Here is an 18,483-nt window from a genome sequence, read left to right on the forward strand (position 1 = left end):
AAAGAATTTCTTCGTTATATCCAGTCTGAATATATGGTATTTTAGTTTAAAAGCATTAGCCCTTGTTCTATTGTAACAAGCCCTGCTAAAAGGTTTCTCCCCATCTTTCTTATAGGCCCCCTTTAAGTACTGAAAGACCATAAGGTCTGTGTGGAGCCTTCTGCTTTCCAGGCTGAACAAGCCCAATTACAGAAATGAAGAAAGACAGGTAAAATAATAAAAGAAAAATGCATTTGTCATGGAAAATCCCTGTGGTTTTTGCAATTTAGAGTATCCCACAATGTGTTTAAACTGGAAGGTTTTTAGACTAAGTAAAAATGTATGCCTTGATTGAACCTTGCATGTGACATATCAAATACTGTAAAGGTTAGAAAGCAGTTGTCTTAATCATGTTGTAATGTTAATATAAATGAAGGTGTGTTAAACGAGCAGAATGTTTATAGTCTGGTGAAGTCCACAATGGTTAGTTGAATGAATAAAATACTAGGAAGAAGCTTGTGTCCAAGTTTGTATGTTTGGAACATTTGCCCAGAACAGCATTCAGTATTTCTGCCTTGCTGTGCTTTTTAACAGGAGAAGTTCAATGTTAATACTGACTTTATGTATATCAGTAAAAATCATACATTTACATTATGTGTGGGTGGGGAGTTCTTGCTATAAAAACTCAGAGTATTGTAAGGTATTATGATCACTCAAAGTAATGAACTTTACTAATAAGAAACAGTAAATTAAGTCTTCTAACATAAATATCTGAAAGATTTTCTGAAAATATTAAGCAATACTTTAAATTTTTCAAAAAGTTCTTAATAAATACTGTCCAGATCATGCTTGAGTTCAGACACTTACCTGTTTCTAATTAACACTATTGTAGAAATAAGATAAAATTTAGCCTATATCTGTGATAGTATCCTTTTTATTGTAGCTTTAAAAACATTTTTTGTCTTTCATATTAACTGTTACGACTCTAAGATTGACTTAAGTGACATTCTAGGTAAGCTTTTATAAAAAAATCACCTGAAATAACATAAATAATAACTGCTAGTAGTAATTTTCTTTTTTTTTCTTTTTTTTTTCAATAACTCTCCTACCTTTTGTTGCTAGGTGTATTTTGTGTTCAAAAATGGACTGTTATATTGTTTGAAAAGGAAAAAATAAGTGCCATGTCAGAGGGAGCACTGATTTGTCTATATCTTGGTCTAGGTTTTTTCCATTAACTGTAAAATACAGAGATCCTGTTCAAATGCATCTGTATCTTTTTAAAAGTGAAAATTTGAACCAGGAGGCCTGTGCTTTGATCTTCTTATGAACCACATGATTTTTCCCAAATGGCCAATGATATACTTTTATGACACTTTCTTAACTAAAAGCCTAACTTTTTTACGTATTTATATGCTCTGAATATGCCTGTTAGATACGAATCTTTGGGATGGAATTAACTCTCATATGATCTATGACACTATATAATGCTTTGCAACTTGAGAAAGCCTCTGGAGATAAGGGGTGTTCCCAAAGGTCAACAAAGGTGATTTGAAGAACTGAGTGTGTTCCATTACTACCCTTTTTCCCAATGAGTTTTATTTCCAGATGTTTCTATTCTATTAAAGACATTTGTTACCATCTCATTTCCAATATACACATAGGAAAACTAACATTAATATTGGGACCTCCACTCAGCAGCATAACAGGAATGCTAATTACTATAATCTCACTTGTTACATGTTCTCTTACAGAATTTTTACAGAAATCTCCTCAAATGCCACAACAGAGGAGACAATAAGGGGATTTCATACAGGAAGCACATACTTCAAACATCAGGGAGACCTACCTACAGATGGCCCCTTGCCCTGGGCTTATGTCGCACTTCCCGTCGTTGAGGCAAAAGTTTGGCTGCAGGTCACAAATGCTGTTGCAGGGCAGCCCGTCAATGCTTAGGTAGCCAGGATTGCAGACACACTCAGCTTCCCCACTCCAGCGATTTACTAAGCATTCAGAGAACTCGTTGCAGGCCTGGAATTTGCAGGGATCTGCTTGCTCCCCTGAGAATACACAAAGCAGAAAACATTAACGATGGAGTAGAACCTTCACTGAGGCAAATCGCTGGCTGTCTGCTGCCATTTTCTCCAATGGTCTCGTAATTAAAATCACCTGCAACAATCCAGCCTGCATCCTTCCTGAGTAACAAAAAGGGTCTGCTAAGGTGAGCAAGCATGAGGAAGTGTTCTGCAGTCTGCACAGTGCATGACAGTGGCATGGCTCAGACCATCCAAAAAAAACAACCAAAAAAGCAAGTATAAAGTGTTCTTTCCTTGATGGAACCTGCAGTGCCTCGGCTGTTCTCTTGTCTGCTGGAACTATATTTTTGCAAATGAGTAAAACAACTGATGTCCAATATTGCTTGTTACAGAAAAATCTAGGCAGTGTACAGGGAAGGACAAGGGGACTTTGGGCAGTCAGCACCTACAGAGTGCTGATTTCCCTTTGTCTGCTGGGAACATAAGCTTGTAGCATTTGAGAGATCTCACTTGTATCAAGCTTAAGACGGCTGGTCTACAGTTAATAATCAATAGTATAAGATTTGTCAAGCTAGTTAGACCATCTTTATAACAAAGACACCTCAGAAGAACAGCTACCATTTGCCAACAGGTAAGCATTGTTATTTTTTTCTAACCCTAAAACCAGAAATATTTCCTGATTGCTTCTATGGTAAACTACTAGATGCCTTGGATGGGGAAGAAACTTTCTCCCTGTCTTATAGTGAACTAAGAAGGCCTGTAACTCTTCAGTGCAACCAAGACGTTACCACAACAGTGAGTCAGCAGCTGTTACCTGTGCAGATGCCTACCTGGCAGCTAAACTGGCTATCAGCTGTGGGAACGATCACGTGAATGTTCTCCCTGACCAGCCTTCCCCTCACTCCCCAGTGAAAGTGCAGTGATGTTATTTAGAGTATTACCTGAGCCGATTTTGTCCCCATATTTCTATATGGGCCCTATAGCATTTGCTTAGTCTGGATCCCACTGTAATTTCTGTCTTAGCCCCTTAAAACACTTGTATTTATTTGCTGGAACTCTGTGAAGGATGGTCTTTCTAAAGCCCAGCCTCTGAAAAGCAGTGAGCAGTCTCTGAGCTGCTGGGATCCTCAGTAAGTTCTTAAAATAGACATCATTGTAAATTCCTTGCTCTATACCGCACTTCCCTGCCATCCTTACCTGATTCCACATCCAGGGAATATTTATCAATGGCCAGGTTCATGGTGTGATAGGCAGTATTGCAGAAGTCTTCCAGGATCATGTACACAGCATTAGTGACATTCCGAGGCACAGGTTTGGCAAATTTCATTCGACTATTCACCACGATGCTGCCGTTTCTGAAGTTCAGGATTTCTAGGTTCTGGAAGCCTGTCAGATTAGACTGAAGGTAGGGCACCAGCTGCAACACAGGGGATGTGACAAAAAACTTCAGTCTTTGAATCTCTACTCAAGCCAGTCACACTTGCTACTGCATCAGACTGCAGGAGTCTGAATTATTTTCTTCAAATCCCACAGCAAGGGTATTAAAACTGTACACAAGGGAGGCTCGTGCTGGCAGCCTGCCAGGACCCTGAGCACTTCAGACAGTTCTTAAGACTACAGCAATTTCAGACAGTTTCCAAAAAATCTGCAATTCAGAAATACAATTCTCAGGACACACATGGTGTTCTCCTTTGATCTAAGCACCAGGCATACTCACTGTTTCACAGTTCTTGTTTCCTTCAAGCCTTCCCCCCCTTTCCTTTCTCTTCTTTTCTCCCTTCGTCTCCCACAACAAAATGCTCATTTCAGTCAGGAGAGGGTAATTTCCTGGTTAAATGTTGGCAATTTTTGCTGGATAACTCCTGTGAGGCGTTGCTAGTCATCAGCCAGTTTAGTAACAGCTTAGTTCCCTGAACTATCCCTTACTTAGGATGGGTTGAATGTGTTGCAGAAGTTACCTCCTTACAGCCCCAACTTATTTACTGCTCTCTCCCTATAGACTAGATATGGAGCACTCTGGAAGCAACTAAGGAGACTGTCATAGTGACTTCAGCTACACTGCTACATTTATTGGCACCAGCAGAGCATCTGGCCCACTGCCCTAAAAAGTTAAGCTTTAGAGAGACTACTGAACTGAATAAAACAAGAAACAACAAACCCCCCAACACACCCCCATTTCCAGACAGAATTTTCCCATGGAGAGACATAAATAATATCTAGAAAACAGTCCTGTGTTGCTCTCTGCAAAAGAGAATCAACAAACTAACATTTTTGATCTATCTGGTCACAGACATTAAGTATAGAAGTGATTCTTACCAGTTCCAAGAATCGCTGCTCCAATGCTTTGTATTCAGGGGAGTTTTTATTAAACAGGTCCTCTGAAAACATCATGTTGGTAACACGAAGACTAAAAAACACAACTAGAGCTCGTGATGGGACAGTAGTGCTATCATGATTTTCATGTGTGGCCCAAGCCACGCCTGCCATCTGTGTGGACTGGACATGCGTTGTTAGCTCCACGTGACCTTCAGTCATTCTCCTTCCCTCTTCAGTTAGCTCAGGAGAAAATTGGACAGTGCTCACATGATCCAGGTCTATTGAAACATCTGGGACTCGTGTTGTTTCATCTCCCAGCTTTGTTGAGGTAGCCACAGGTGATGATGCTGTAGATCCCACAGGAGGGAGATGGGACAGAATCTCAACAGGTAGTGTTGTTACACTCATTACATAAGAGTTTGTAACAGTACTGAAGGTCATGGAAACATGCGTGTCATGGTCTGTAGCTTCCTGCACAGTGAAGCCCTCTAGAACAGTGGTCTGATCTATTACAGAAGTAACTACAGTTGAAATTTGAGTGGCAGTCAATGTTGCTGATTGCACTGTCTGATCTAATGAGTTTTCTAGTGTTCTATCAGTAGGCCAAGCATCAGCTGGTTTCTTCACTGCAGATCCAGTAGTGTCTTGACCTGCCACTAATGAATCTAAAGTTTGCAGCTCTTCTGTGAAAGCATTGGGTTTTTCTGTGAAAGCATTGGGGTTTTCTGTGAAAGCATCTGGATTTACTGTGAAAGTATCTGGGTTTACTGTGAAAGCATCTGCAGTCAGAATGGTTTCTGAATAACTTGTGTCCAAGTGGCCTATTGCAGCAGCTTCAGTTACATCTGACTGCCCCACTGTGAACAGCTCTTCTACCATTGTTCTGTCTTCATTTTGCTGTTCAACTGCTTCAGAAATTATGTTCTGACCTACACTGAACCCTTCAGGTTGCTCCGTATTGACTGTCCCTCCAGATGGAAGAATACCTTCTTCCACAGACAAACCCGTATTGTGTGGTGAGACAGGAGCCTCTCCAGTTGGCATGTTGACAAAGGAATGGTCCACTGAAGGCTCCAAAACGAAGGTAGGTTTAACAAAAGAAGAAATGTACATGGTCGATGTTTCTGTCTGTGTAGATGGTTCCATGGATGATTCTTCTGTCTGTAACAGAGGTATCTGCTGAGTTGTAGTCTCTGGAAAGACAAATATTTCAGACTCATCAAGGAAATTTTCTTTTATATTGGCCATACCTTCATCCTCATCTTTGGAAGGATCATAATCTAATTTATTCCCAGAATTAAGAATATAATCTAAATTCATGCCTTCAGGAATATCCTCAGTTTTGATTAACGAAGACTCATTGTCACCTTCAAGCCAGCTATCAGGACCAGGGTAGAAAACTGGTTCCAGTGTTGCTTCTCCCCAAGGCCAAATACTTGATTCCATTTCTTTTCCCGAACCATCAGAAGCTGAACCAGACCCATCATCATATATAACTTTGTCTCCAAGATATATATCAGTTTCATCTTCCATTGGCTGCACTTCTAAGGGAAAACCAGTTTCTTCCACAGACTCATGCAAGACAGAGTCTGCATTGTTACTGCCTGCAGGACTTCCCCGAGTTACTACTTCTTCCCCAGCAGATACTGTTACTTTAATAACAGTCTTTACGACTGATGAAGAGGCCACTGTTGGTGCAGAAAGTGGAGGAACTGTATAATCATCTGTAGGTGGAGGTTGTTCAGGCACAAGGTATGGAGGACTTGAAGGCAACAGAAGATCTTCAGATAGTCCAGTATCTTCAAACACTAAAAATAACATTCCAATTAGAATAGTTTAAGTTGGAAAAGACCTTTAAGATAATTTGAATCCAACTGTAAACTAACACTGCCAGGTCCAGCACTAAACCACGTTCCCAAGCGTCCCATCTACATGTCTTTTAAATACCTCCAGAGATGGTGACTAAACCCTGAGCAGCCTGTTCCATTGCCTGACGACCCTTTCAATGAAGAAATATTTCCTAATACCCGATTTGCTCTTGTGAGACCCCACCTGGTGTACTGTGTCCAGTTCTGGAGTCCTCAACACAAGAGGGACATGAACCTGTTGAAGTGGGTCCAAAGAAGGGCCACAGGGATGGTCTGAGAGCTGGAGCACCTCTCCTATGAAGAGAGGCTGATAGAGTCAGGAGGTTGTTCAGCTCTGGGGAGACCTTATAGCAGCCTTCCAGTACCTGAAGGGGCTACTGGAAAGCTGGGGAGGGACTATTCAGAAGGGCGTGTAGCAATAGGCCAATGGGGGAATGGCCTTAGACTAGAGCAGGCTAGATTCAGATTGGATATCAGGAAGAAGTTCTTCACTATGATGGTGGTGAAGCACTGGAACAGGTTGCCCACAGTGGTGGTGGAGGCCGCATCGCTGAAGACATTGAAGGCCAGGCTTGACAAGGCTCTGAGCAACCTGATCTAGTCAAAAAAGTCCCTTGGCACTGCAGGGGGTGCTGCACCATATGACCTTTAAAGGTCCCCTTCAACCCCATACATTCTATAACTCCATTATAAGGTCTCCCCTAAGCCTCCTTTTCTCCAGAATAAATAACCCCAGTTCCTTCAGATGCCACTAATAAGACTTGTTCTCCAGATCCATCACCAGCTTCGTTGCCCTTCTGTGGACACGCTCAACATCTTTCTTGTAGTGAGAGGTCTAGAACTGAACGAGGTGTGGCCTCACCAATGCCAAGTACAGGGGGACAATCACTTCCCTAGTCCTTCTGGTCACATTTTATGATACAGGCCAGGATGCCATTGGCCTTCTTGGCCACCTGGGCACACTGCTGGCTCATGTTCAGTGAGGTGTCGACCAACACCGCCAGGTCCTTTTCCTCTGGGCAGCTCTCCAGCCACTCCTCCCCAAGCCTGTAGCACTGCATGGGGTTGTTGTGACCCAGGTGCGGGACCTGACACTTGGTCTTGTTGAACCTCATACAATTGGCCTGGGCCCATTCATCCAGCCAGTCCAGGCCCCCCTGTAGAGCCTTCCTACCCTCAGGCAGATCAACACTCCTGCCCAACTTGGTGTCATCTGCAAATTTACTGAGGGTGCACTCAATCCCCTAATCCAGATCATTAATAAAGATATTAAACAAAACTGGCCCAAACACTGAGCTCTGGGGAACACCACTTGTGACTGGCCATGAACTGGATTGAACTCCACTCACCACAACTCTTTTCGCCCAGCCAGTCGGCTTTTTACCCAGCAAAGTGTACATTCATCCAAGCCATTAGCAGACAGTTTCTCCAGGAGAATGCAGTGGGAGTTGTTGTTTATAATTAAAAGTGTCAAATTCCATTTATTTTATTGTCTGCAGATCCGTGTTCAGTATGTTTATCCTGATATATCTTCACCTTTGTATGCCAAAGTTGGAAGGACCCCTGTGGACCTCTCCCACTTTTCCTTCAGATATTCTGTGGGGCCAAGTCAAGACTGCAGAATAAGCAATAATGCAGTGTGGTGTGTCCCTAGGCTAGTCAGCCTACTTGAGAGATCAGTTATCTCTACATGGCATCACCTGAAATTGCCCTACATGAGAACATTTCTGTGCAATTAAACAAGTATCATGTGCATACCAATTGCTGAAGGGATAAACAGGCAATATTAGGCTGTCACAAACATTTAATCTTAGCTTATTGTTCTTGGATACATGTGCACAGGAAAGGTTAAACATTTTCAGAGAAGGATATAAAAATTTTCAGACCTTTCTGAAGGGTGTTTTTTGTGAACTATACATTTGGTGAGTACCAGGAAACACTATCATCCAAATTAAAACTTCAGGCAATGGCATTAACTTACCATCCAAAGAATTGGAGGCTGAAAGCCATTCCAGAGAGTCCACAGAATCAGGCCCTAGCACTGGTGCAGTGACCAAATGAGGACTCTGATTCCCATCCTCTAAATTCAGCCCATCAGGCAGTGAAGTGATGTCAGCCTCTGAGTAGAGCGGAGCTTCAGGTGCCAAACTGGCCTCAGAGTCCAGATTTTCTGGTCTTGGCCAGATTTCATTGTCATTGGACTGTCCACTGTCGGAAGTGGAATCTGGTTTGGTGAAATCAAAGGGCAAGGTATTGCTGACAGTTGATTCATCTGCTGAAGGCCGTTCAGCTAAAAAGGTGCTGTCCTGGAACATAAACCCACTATTAATATTTCCACTGTTACAGGGGAAGCAATTGGCTGTCTGCAATGGGCTGAACAGAGAGAGGGTGACAGCAGCAGCCAACAGCAAAATCTGGCACTACTGCCTCTGTGAGAAGGTAATGCACAGCAGCAGGAAGGGCCAAACTGGGAGGACTGGCAAATATTTACCCTTTGCTAATCATGTGCAATGTACTTGTAATGTGCATATCCTTGTGACATACTTTTCATGTCCAGTTGTGTCCACTAAAAAGGGAAAGAAGCTGTTTAGATTGTTTTGAGTGCAGCTTCAGTTATGGTATGAAGAGCTTTACCACCTATATCTACCCCATTTCCTTTCCTTTGCTTTACTGGAAAAATGGATCAGTCTATTTCTAATTAAATTAAAGATTAATGTACACAGAACTGCCTGCCATCCTAAGGCATGAAGAGGTCTTAGCAGCTATTGTTCATCAGCTACATAATCAATACAGTAATTATAACATCATCATTATGATGTTAGTTTTTTTGTTTTTGTTTTTTTTCTGCACAGGCATCTCAGCTTTGTGAATAAACTAGTTTCAGGTTCTAAATGCTATTTTTTACATTATTTACATTTGTACATGTTTTACATTTGTTTGCCTTTTGGGTTCTCATACCCAGATACTAAAAAACAGCAATAAATGACCTCAGGGTCATATATTCAAGTTCAGTTAAGTGGGCAGAAGACACAGGTTTCTGTAATACATATTACAGTTCAATACAAAGTACTAATTTAACCATTTCTGTATCTCAAAATTCCTGTCTGTAACCTTTCTTTTACTTGACCAGCACAAATAACGAGAAGAGTCCAACTACTTTTCAATTTTAAATTTTACTCCTGGTTGAAATGTGGGGGAATTTTCAACTTAATTCAAGCTGCATTTGAATGCTTTGGGAAAAAGCCATTTAAGGTATTTTTATTTCATTATTTGTCTACCTGTGCTGATCACATTTTTTACAGCCAGCTGTTATACCACTACAGTCTCCTGACATATTTTAATTTATATGGTAACAATCAGTTGAAAAGTATATGTACCATATAGACATGTGCTCTAGCAATTATCTTTTTTGGCAAAACTGACCACTATAAATAAAGCTGTAAAAAAAGTTACTGTGCAAGATTAGAAGCAAATAACACATATAAATTCCATGAAGAATGAACAAGGACTACCAGCAATAGCTTCCCAATACAGTTTTTTTAATGTGAGCATTTAGTTGCCAGGGATTGCACTTCATCATTTATTTGAATGTGGATAGATGTTCCTATGACAACTAACATTATTCAGAGATTCTTGTTACAGTGCAATACATTATATTAACAAGTTTAATATCATACTGGCAAGTTCTGATTTTCACTAATGTCTTTTGAAAGGCTTACAAATATGACAGATGACTGCAAACAGAAAACCCCCTCCCTGATTTTCCATTTTCCGCTGCCAGAAAGGCATTGTATTCACACAGCCAAAGCATTCTACCTATTACAACTCAACAGAAATAACAGGAAAATACATATTTCAGAAAACTACCCTTGATTTTTTCTTCACTTTTTTAAGAGTTCTGTAAAACTCAAAGAAAATAACTCATGATTGGTTGGTACCATCAGCTAGCAATTAGATGGTGAAGTCATGGTAGTCCCTGTTTATGTCATGACTACGTATGATAATACAAATCCAACTTATCCTCAAATTTGCTAAAAAAAATAATAGCAAAACTCTTTTTAATAGGTAACAGTTCTATTTAACATCTACTTGAACCATAAAGGTCTGACATCTGTGGAAGTAATTGACTAATCATTTCAGTCTTGTTTACTGTTTAAGCATGTTTATGATTTTCTTAAATTTATCTGAAATTACTTTCAAAAGTATCTGTGCCTTGAAGATTGTACACAGCTGGTTTTGATATACTATCTTTTACATCATTAGAGTTTTTGACAAAATTTTATTATTCAGTCTATGGTAAGAAAAATGTAACTTCCAGAGACTGTTCTTGTACACACTATTCCCTAAATCTGGCTTAAAATTTTTTATCACAAAGTTACCTCTACTCTAAAATCTTCTTGCCTGCACATCTGTCACAATATCCACAGATAGGATGTAAAGATGGCAGGATTCTTTGTCTTACTAAAATAAACACAACACTTAAATCCAGTTAGATACCTCCAGTAAAGAGAAACCCTTTTCCTTAAATTTAACTCGGGTTCGTATATATCCACACCACGTTAAAGCCATTTATGGCAAACCCATTTGAATTTGCATTTTAGACATCAATAATTAGTTTTTAAAACTCAGGGGAAATCAGCATGAAATTCAGGATATTATACTTGTGAGTGTTCTAACAAGAATATTTGGTTTCTGTGAAGTCACTGAGAATTTTGCCTCCATAAAGATTTAGAAGTTGCCCTGACATTAGACAGGTCTGTTTTACAACATTATCTCATAATGAACTTGATGAAAACCTACGATCAAGCACAGGTACATGGATCTGGATTTTATGGTACCAGCTGAGCTCATTTCTTCTTGGAAGGCACATCTGTGTTACACAACATAGTGCAGGGCAGAAACCTACTGTATAAAACCTTAGGCCCAGACAATGCTGTACCATTCAGAAACTCTAGATGTCAGCAGAACTAATTAACTTGATCTTGACATTCCTGGCACCTAACATGGAATCTCTGTTTAAAGCCTGACTGTGTTGTTACTGACATGGCCAGGGATACTAAGTCTCCTGTCCAATGGGGAACTTGAGTCTATATCCTGGGTTTTTCCAGAGATAATCAGAAGAGATAGTTATAATTTCAAGAAGGGAAAAAAAAATAAAGCACTGACCATTATTTTTCTGTGTTTCCTTTGCTAGCATCAATGGGATGGACATAATTTTAAAACTGAACTCAGAACTTTCAGTGAAAGCAATACAGTAAAGAAAGGAGCATATGAAACCTACCCTTTAATCTCTTCTAGTAGCCAGCTTTAGTGCTTACATCCACTTCTCACCTTCCAAAGAAAGGTAGTATTGTGGGAAGCATCATGCCTTTAGAGCAATTTACAGCGTAAACATTATGGAAAAACAGGCAAAGGAAGCCTAAGAAGGAAGAGGTAGCTGAACAGCCAGGAACGCAGCACTGCCTCATAATAGAAGATGGTCACAGAAAACTGCTGTGCAATGGATATCAAATTATCAGACAAGAGATTTCACCAGGGGTTTTACTCCAGTATAACGTGTGTCTTCATTATTATTTTTTCTGAATGAACAACAGGATGGAGAGGATCTGGGTGCTGGCTGTCATTACACCTTTCTGAGTTAAGTTGTCAAGATGTGTCCAAAGGCCATGGCTCAGAACCATACTCACATCAAACTCAGGGTGCTCCAGCACAACTGGATCCTCCGTAATCCAGGATGGGTCTTCTGGTGTAGGGTGTATTATTTCTTTCACTGTGGAAATATGCATACTTGGGATATAAAGGCTGCAGTGGCAGTATGAAGTTGTTTTGGAAGACTTGACTGAAAAACCCTCCCTCGGATTCTTAAGTCTTTAAAAAAAATTTCCCAGAGATTTTGTTTCTGGAAACGCCCCTAGATCACTGACAGGAAGTACAGAGGGAAGATGAGAAAAGAGGCTGGACAGCACTCTTCCACCACCTTTAGGACTGTTCAATATTCAACAATAAACGTGGTATTCCCTTCATGCTGCTCAAGGCCAACACAGGGCTACTAACTGAAGGTCATTTTGTTGCAATGCACATTACATAAACCACATTTCCCCTTCTCTTCCTGTTCATTTTTGGAAGTGTTACTGAAATCACATGTCACAAACCTCAGTATCAAAGGTAAAAAAAGAGGCTAATCTGAAGGATTCAGAATGGGATACTAGTGCTAATGATTTGCTCTGGGTAAGATCAGAGCAAAACAAGCTACAACGTAGTTGGTTTTGTTGTTTGGGTTTCTTTTTCATCATTCAAAGGGCAGTTGAATAATTCATACATTTTTGAGATGCATCTTATAAAACTTCAGCTATGTGGCCTATCAGTGCATCTTGATTAATACTCACCATTAGTAAGTTGGAGAGAGCTGGGGTCTAAAGCCAAGGAAGCATTCCCAAGCAAGGCATTTCTCTGGAGAATTTCGGCAATATAATCTCGGAAATCACTGATGGTGTACACAGCGGTTGGATTATCCTCTACGCCTGTAAAGGAGTTGTCCTCTACCTTGTTGGAATGAAGGTTAATCAGGTCCCAGGTGGCATTGCTGATGGCTTTTCCATCAAACGTAACAGCATAGTGAACTTGCACCCCACTTCAGTTGTATGGAGAGAAGGAGAACACAGATGAGAGATGCAGTTTTTGAACTTATAGCAAACAATATGATTTTTTTTTCCCCATATAGCCTGTGTCAACATCCATTTTAAAAATAAAAACACATTGATTTAAAGGATTCTAGTTAAAACTAATGTAATTCTTTTCCCACTTGTATCTGCCTGCCAATGCTTTCCACTACTGCAGAGTTCTCAAGTAAAAGGCTACCAGAACCTGACATCTGGTCTGGTCCCAGCCCTGTATTTCTACTAGTGAATGGCAGAAGACCACAAGCAGACCAAAATGTTGGCTTTCTGACAGCATTATTAACGGGCCCACCAGCATGCAGTGGTGTGAGTGATGATTTTAAGATCACGCCAATGATGGGAATAGCTCAGAGGTATGAAAACCGCCAGGAAAAACAGGCTGCCTATAGAAGTAACGTACAGGAGTGGGGGGGACCCTGATCACTGTCACTGTGCAGTGTCAATCTGCTTGAAATAATGTTGTTAATAGCAATAAAATGGTATTTAATACAGCTTCTGATTGGGAACATTTTTCTTTATTCTTTTAATCATCTATTCCCTAACAAAGTTTTGTATCTGTGCACAGCTTAACTTTTTTGATATTAACTCTCTTCCATATTCTTAATTTTCTTTTTCTGAATACAGCTGGATGTCCTTTCCCCCATGACAGCATAGGCAGTAACATTATACACTGGGCATAAATATGCACAAGGGAGCTCTTGAAATATATTTTGGCTGTATGCAGGGCACAGCAAGAAATTGAAGTAATCTATGAAGTGTTAGAAAAATGTCCTCCAAAGAGAGATTTTCATCATTCCACAGAGCTGGACTAGGTTGCTAAAGTAATGGCTCTGTTCAGGGAAGCCTCTAAAGCCCCAGCACCAGATACAACAGAGATATAATGAGCAAACACATAGACTGCAACCAGGAGCCTGCTGGAGTTTTGCTACTGGCTCTATCATTGAAATGAGCCCAACACAGGCTCACCATGGGCACTGACTGTCAGCAGAGGAAACAGAAAAGGATAGAAGCAATGTAAAGGGACAGCAAAGATAGGACAGAGTATGCTTCTCGAAAGTAACGTTTAGATTTCATACAACTGTGCTGTCAGCTGCAGTTAATAATTCCTAAGAACTACGACGCCATCGTCTGTCTGGAAAGGGCTAAAACATCTGGTGCTTGGGCCACAGCCTTTGTGATTAAGTGCATGCATCTTAGCCTGCAGAAGTGCAGAGTAGTAGAGGATGGCTTTAAGTCACTACTGTTTGTGAAGAGATTTGTGTTTTCTAACCTTTGTTCTAAAATTAAAATGTTCATCCTCTGTAAAACTGTTTGTGGAAACTGGTTATACCTTTGATGAGAAGTTCAGAAGAGAAAATAATACATCTGGTAAGTTAAAACGCTGCAATTCATTTTCTGTCTTGTGAAATTCTTAAAATACTGGAGGACAAAAATTTTGGATGCTTAATCTTTCATATGTGTGATGATAACCAAATCCAAACCGATCCCATCTTCTGCTCTGGGAAGTTTATAAACTACTGCTAAGATGTGCATCACCTCTTGCCTTGAAAAATCTGTCAACAGCTTTTGCTGGAAAACTATGGTTTTCTTACCTACTTGAATTTCTGTAATAACATTCAACCTGTATCTATTAAAGACTTTCCTGCAAAGTGTAAAGACCTTGAGTCATCATTAAGCAATTTTGTTTTCTTCACAAAACAGACTTCTATACACAAGTTAGCCCAGTAGCTAAATTGTATTTAAGAAGATTTTTCCCCAGGTAGTTTGTCTTGGTTTTTTTTTAATTAGTATTTATATAAGCAAATTAGGTTTATCCATAATCAAAACAGATCAGTTACTTGGAGTTTCTGGTAGAACCTTCTCACATAATATTTATGCTGGATAATGATCTTGCTCTGGAGCCAAAACTACAAATCCCCAAAACAGTGTCCTTCAGGTAAACATGTTTTTCCATCTGTGTTATGATAATAACTATAAAATAATTATATTTACCTGTCATCCTCAGGAGAGCTGAATATAGAAACAAACAAAAACACAAAAGAAAAATCTCTTAAATAGAAGTTAGAATTGCCTTTAAGTCTTCTAACTTAAACAAATTTGCTCTGGTATTCTGCAGAGCACACAAATTTGAAAAAACATATGGCAAAATAGTTATAAGTTATATAGTTTTCCTGCTACATGACAAACTCTTCTGCTGTTACTGAAGTGAGATATTTCCTATTGATCACAAGGAATTAGCAGAGCAGAGCCATCTCAATTTATTGCAAATAATGCAGTTAAATTTCTCTCAATACAAAGAAAACCACGGCTCACTAATTCTTCCTAAAGGTTTAGTTTACAAAGACTTGGGTTTTGTCATGAACAGCAGAGCACAGAGCTCTGGTATTTTGCCAGAAATATCACCTTTTATTTGTCTTCTCAAACAAACCAAGTGCTTGCAAATACATTAAACTGCAGATACCAAGATGGAAGGCTTTGCTACCTTCCAAGCTGGAAAATGAACATAGGTTTTATGGTTGGAACCCTAGACTTTCTCACTATAGCTGCATTATTACCTGTATGTATTCTCACTAGAATATTCCAGCCAAGAAATTCTAAGAAACACAGCTTACAACATCTCAAAGAAAACATAATGGATTCTAAAAGTTATATTCAGTACATTGAAGAAAAATTATAACTTAGGATCCATTTACCCCAAAACTTAGACATTGGATGTTTGATGCATAATACTCAGAATATCCTTTTTCCCCAAATTGACTTAAAGTGTTATTCTGAAGAAGAAACTGATATGAGGAAACTAGTCTTTTAAAAATATTTATAAGAATAAAGAGAGTTACAACACTGCATTTCATTTATCAAACTATCCACTCACCTTTGTTTGATCAAAGGGAGAAAGACCTTTACGTATCTCAAACACCAAATTTTGAGTCATCCCAAATTAACAAGTTGAAAAAAAATTAAATGCACATTTTTCCAAAAAGGTTTTTGCATTCTTCCTTGTTTTATATTAGGACATGTCAATAGTATTAAAGAAGTATCAGACACTAATTTTAAACTAGAAAATATCTCTTTTAACTTTAGAACAGAATCTTTCATAAGAATGCCTTGTCTTCAAAATCAAGGCAAGCATATCACGTGAGATTCTCTGGTGAATGCCAGGAGCAAAAAAGAGATTATTAGATGTACATACAATTCTGTATTTCTATTTTGACCTCTGTATGTAGAGTTACCAATATGAAAGCATGTGTCCTTTGGTTAATACATCCTAGGAATTCCCATGCACATGGGTGACATTCTCCCAAGTGTGGTTCTAGCACGAAGTTCCATCATACATGATCAATTTCAACCACCATATAGGCATCAGTATCTTTTTACCTGAAATCCAGGACACGGATGCTTTTGTATCCAGGTAGTTCTTCAAATACACTTTTAATCTATTTTTTGGGGGGAAAAAACAAAACAAAACACAGATTTCCTTTACTCTACTCATTTAGTTAATATCAGGAAGTATTTTCAACATCTTCTTAAATGCATCTGAGCTGTTATATCTAAGAGGAGAAAAACAGCTGAATATTCTCTTTCTTTATGGAAGAAGTGTTTGGTGACATTGTTTCATTATTAAAATGGAAAATAAAAAACATTAAGAACAATATCCAGGGTTCAGAACTGCATAAAAACCTTCACGTGGGGAAATTCAAACATACTTTGCAGAGACCTGCTCTGCCCATAGCAGATTACATGAAGCTGGGAGGATTGGCTGATTCACTGGGAGGCTGTGCAGCCATTCAGCAAGATTTGGACAGACTGGAGTGCTAGACAAAGAGGAACCTAATGAGGTTCAACAAGAATAAGTGACTTGCCCTAGATTCTACGGTGGTCCTGCGCTGGCAGGGGGGTTGGACTCTGATCTCCAGAGGTCTCTTCCAACCCCTAACATTCTGTGATTCTGTGACTCCAAAAAGACCCTAATGCATTACATAGCACAAAACATGGCTCATCTCCTATGCCCTAAAAATAGAAAGGGCTCAAGAATGGTAGTGCTACTCAAAAAAGGCAGCTGGGGGCAGCAAAATGGCAGCACATGCGGGTCTAATTCAATAGTCAACTGTATTACTCGAGACAAAACCAAGAAATAGAACACTGAAGGTTCATGCTGGTTTGGGTTGGGGTTTTTTCCTCTCAAAATATCCTTGCCAGTTGAGGATTCTTTTTCACTCCTCAAATTCTTCTTCCCCTCGCCATTCTCCCTATTTTTAAACTGTCTCTGGTGAGACTTAAACAATCTAAGTCGTTACTTTCTTTTTTTCAAGAGCTTCTTTATCCAAGCACAGAGAAAACCAGGCAAGGGATAAAAGGAGTGGAATGTCCACATGCCAGGTGGACTCCGTCCCATCTGACATTTCTTCCACACACACACTATGGCATCGCTACTTGGCCACACAACTAGGAAAATTAAGATGTCTAGCCTACGCTAGCAACTTGTGACAGCTGTGGCCATGGTTTTTGGCTGCAGTGAGGAGTGCATCTCTTTCCCATCTGGCCCAGGATCTGGCACAGTGTTAGCCCCAGTAAAAGAGATTCAACAGAGAACCCCAACTACATTGAACTAAGAAGAAAGCAAAGCTAGAGAAAAGATAAGCTGCATGATGTGCTGCTGTATGGTATCCAAGATGCCTCCTGCAAGAGAGAGGAAAGAAACACTCTGCCCCAAGAAAATGATGGTAGCAAAATTACCATCACTGTAAGAATTTTTTTTTTTAAATAAGACAGTAGGGAGAGGAAAGTTAGGAGACAGCAGTGTGATCATATTTTAAATATACATTTGTGTGCTGGTGGGCCAGTAGCATTATAGCATAAAAATTAAACCATTACATTTTAATTAAATTAACTTGAAATCAAGTTTTAATAAATCATTAATATCTGCATATGCATATATATTTATATGTATATGTACACATGTATTTTTATTTTAAATAGGTGCCTGACAGTCTAAACCATGGTTCATTTCCACTGACTCTAAATGGATTTAAATATATGTTTAACAACAGGCTAGGGGGTGTTAAAATGTGCTCCCATGTGCTGAAGATTCTGGGAATAAATGAGGAGCAAGAGTTGTCCAGGCAGCCCAGACTTCAGAGGATCTCACTGCAGAGTACAATGATGTGTTGCTTCTGCGCAGGAATACTGATGCTGTTTGTTACTTACTTCTGATTTCCCCACCCATCACCTACTCTGTATAGACAGATTCTCTACACTGACAACAGAGTTTCCTCTACAGTCCAAAATCTGGACATGGTGTAATCATTAAGATATCCTATATCCCATTTTGGTGCTCAGCTTCTGTGGGAGACCCAGCACATGCCCACATTGGCAGATGCTGATGAAGTGGTAACCCTTCTACCTTGCACTCCATATTAATGCTGTGCTGTACCTGAATTAATCAAGTTGCCTTCCAGCACTGCCTCAGCACAGGTAGGAGGCTCTGAACTGCAACTAATTCATGTCCTGCCATTTGAAATTGCAGGTACACTGGCTTGCTAGGAAACTCAGATTATTTTTTTCACTCCCCAGTTTCAAACCAAATACGTTACGGAAGAATTCCAACTGGAC

The 18,483-nt window shown here is 39.7% G+C and overlaps 1 protein-coding gene across 1 annotated transcript in view; it reads right to left on the reverse strand.

Moving 5' to 3' along the window:
• Positions 1-18,483, reverse strand: part of IMPG2 (interphotoreceptor matrix proteoglycan 2) — a 55,345-nt gene that overhangs the window by 3,193 nt on the left and 33,669 nt on the right. Inside the window, exons 9-16 of the mRNA XM_051622189.1 lie at positions 16,249-16,307; positions 14,866-14,883; positions 12,583-12,827; positions 11,884-11,966; positions 8,178-8,502; positions 4,329-6,136; positions 3,210-3,429; positions 1,826-2,036 (exon numbers count right to left, since the gene is read on the reverse strand). Of these exons, the coding sequence (XP_051478149.1) occupies positions 1,826-2,036; positions 3,210-3,429; positions 4,329-6,136; positions 8,178-8,502; positions 11,884-11,966; positions 12,583-12,827; positions 14,866-14,883; positions 16,249-16,307 (2,969 nt within the window). The remainder of the gene's footprint in view (positions 1-1,825; positions 2,037-3,209; positions 3,430-4,328; positions 6,137-8,177; positions 8,503-11,883; positions 11,967-12,582; positions 12,828-14,865; positions 14,884-16,248; positions 16,308-18,483) is intronic.

The sequence above is a fragment of the Apus apus genome, chromosome 1 (genome assembly GCF_020740795.1).
Source record: "Apus apus isolate bApuApu2 chromosome 1, bApuApu2.pri.cur, whole genome shotgun sequence".
In the NCBI taxonomy this organism is placed as follows: domain Eukaryota; kingdom Metazoa; phylum Chordata; class Aves; order Apodiformes; family Apodidae; genus Apus; species Apus apus.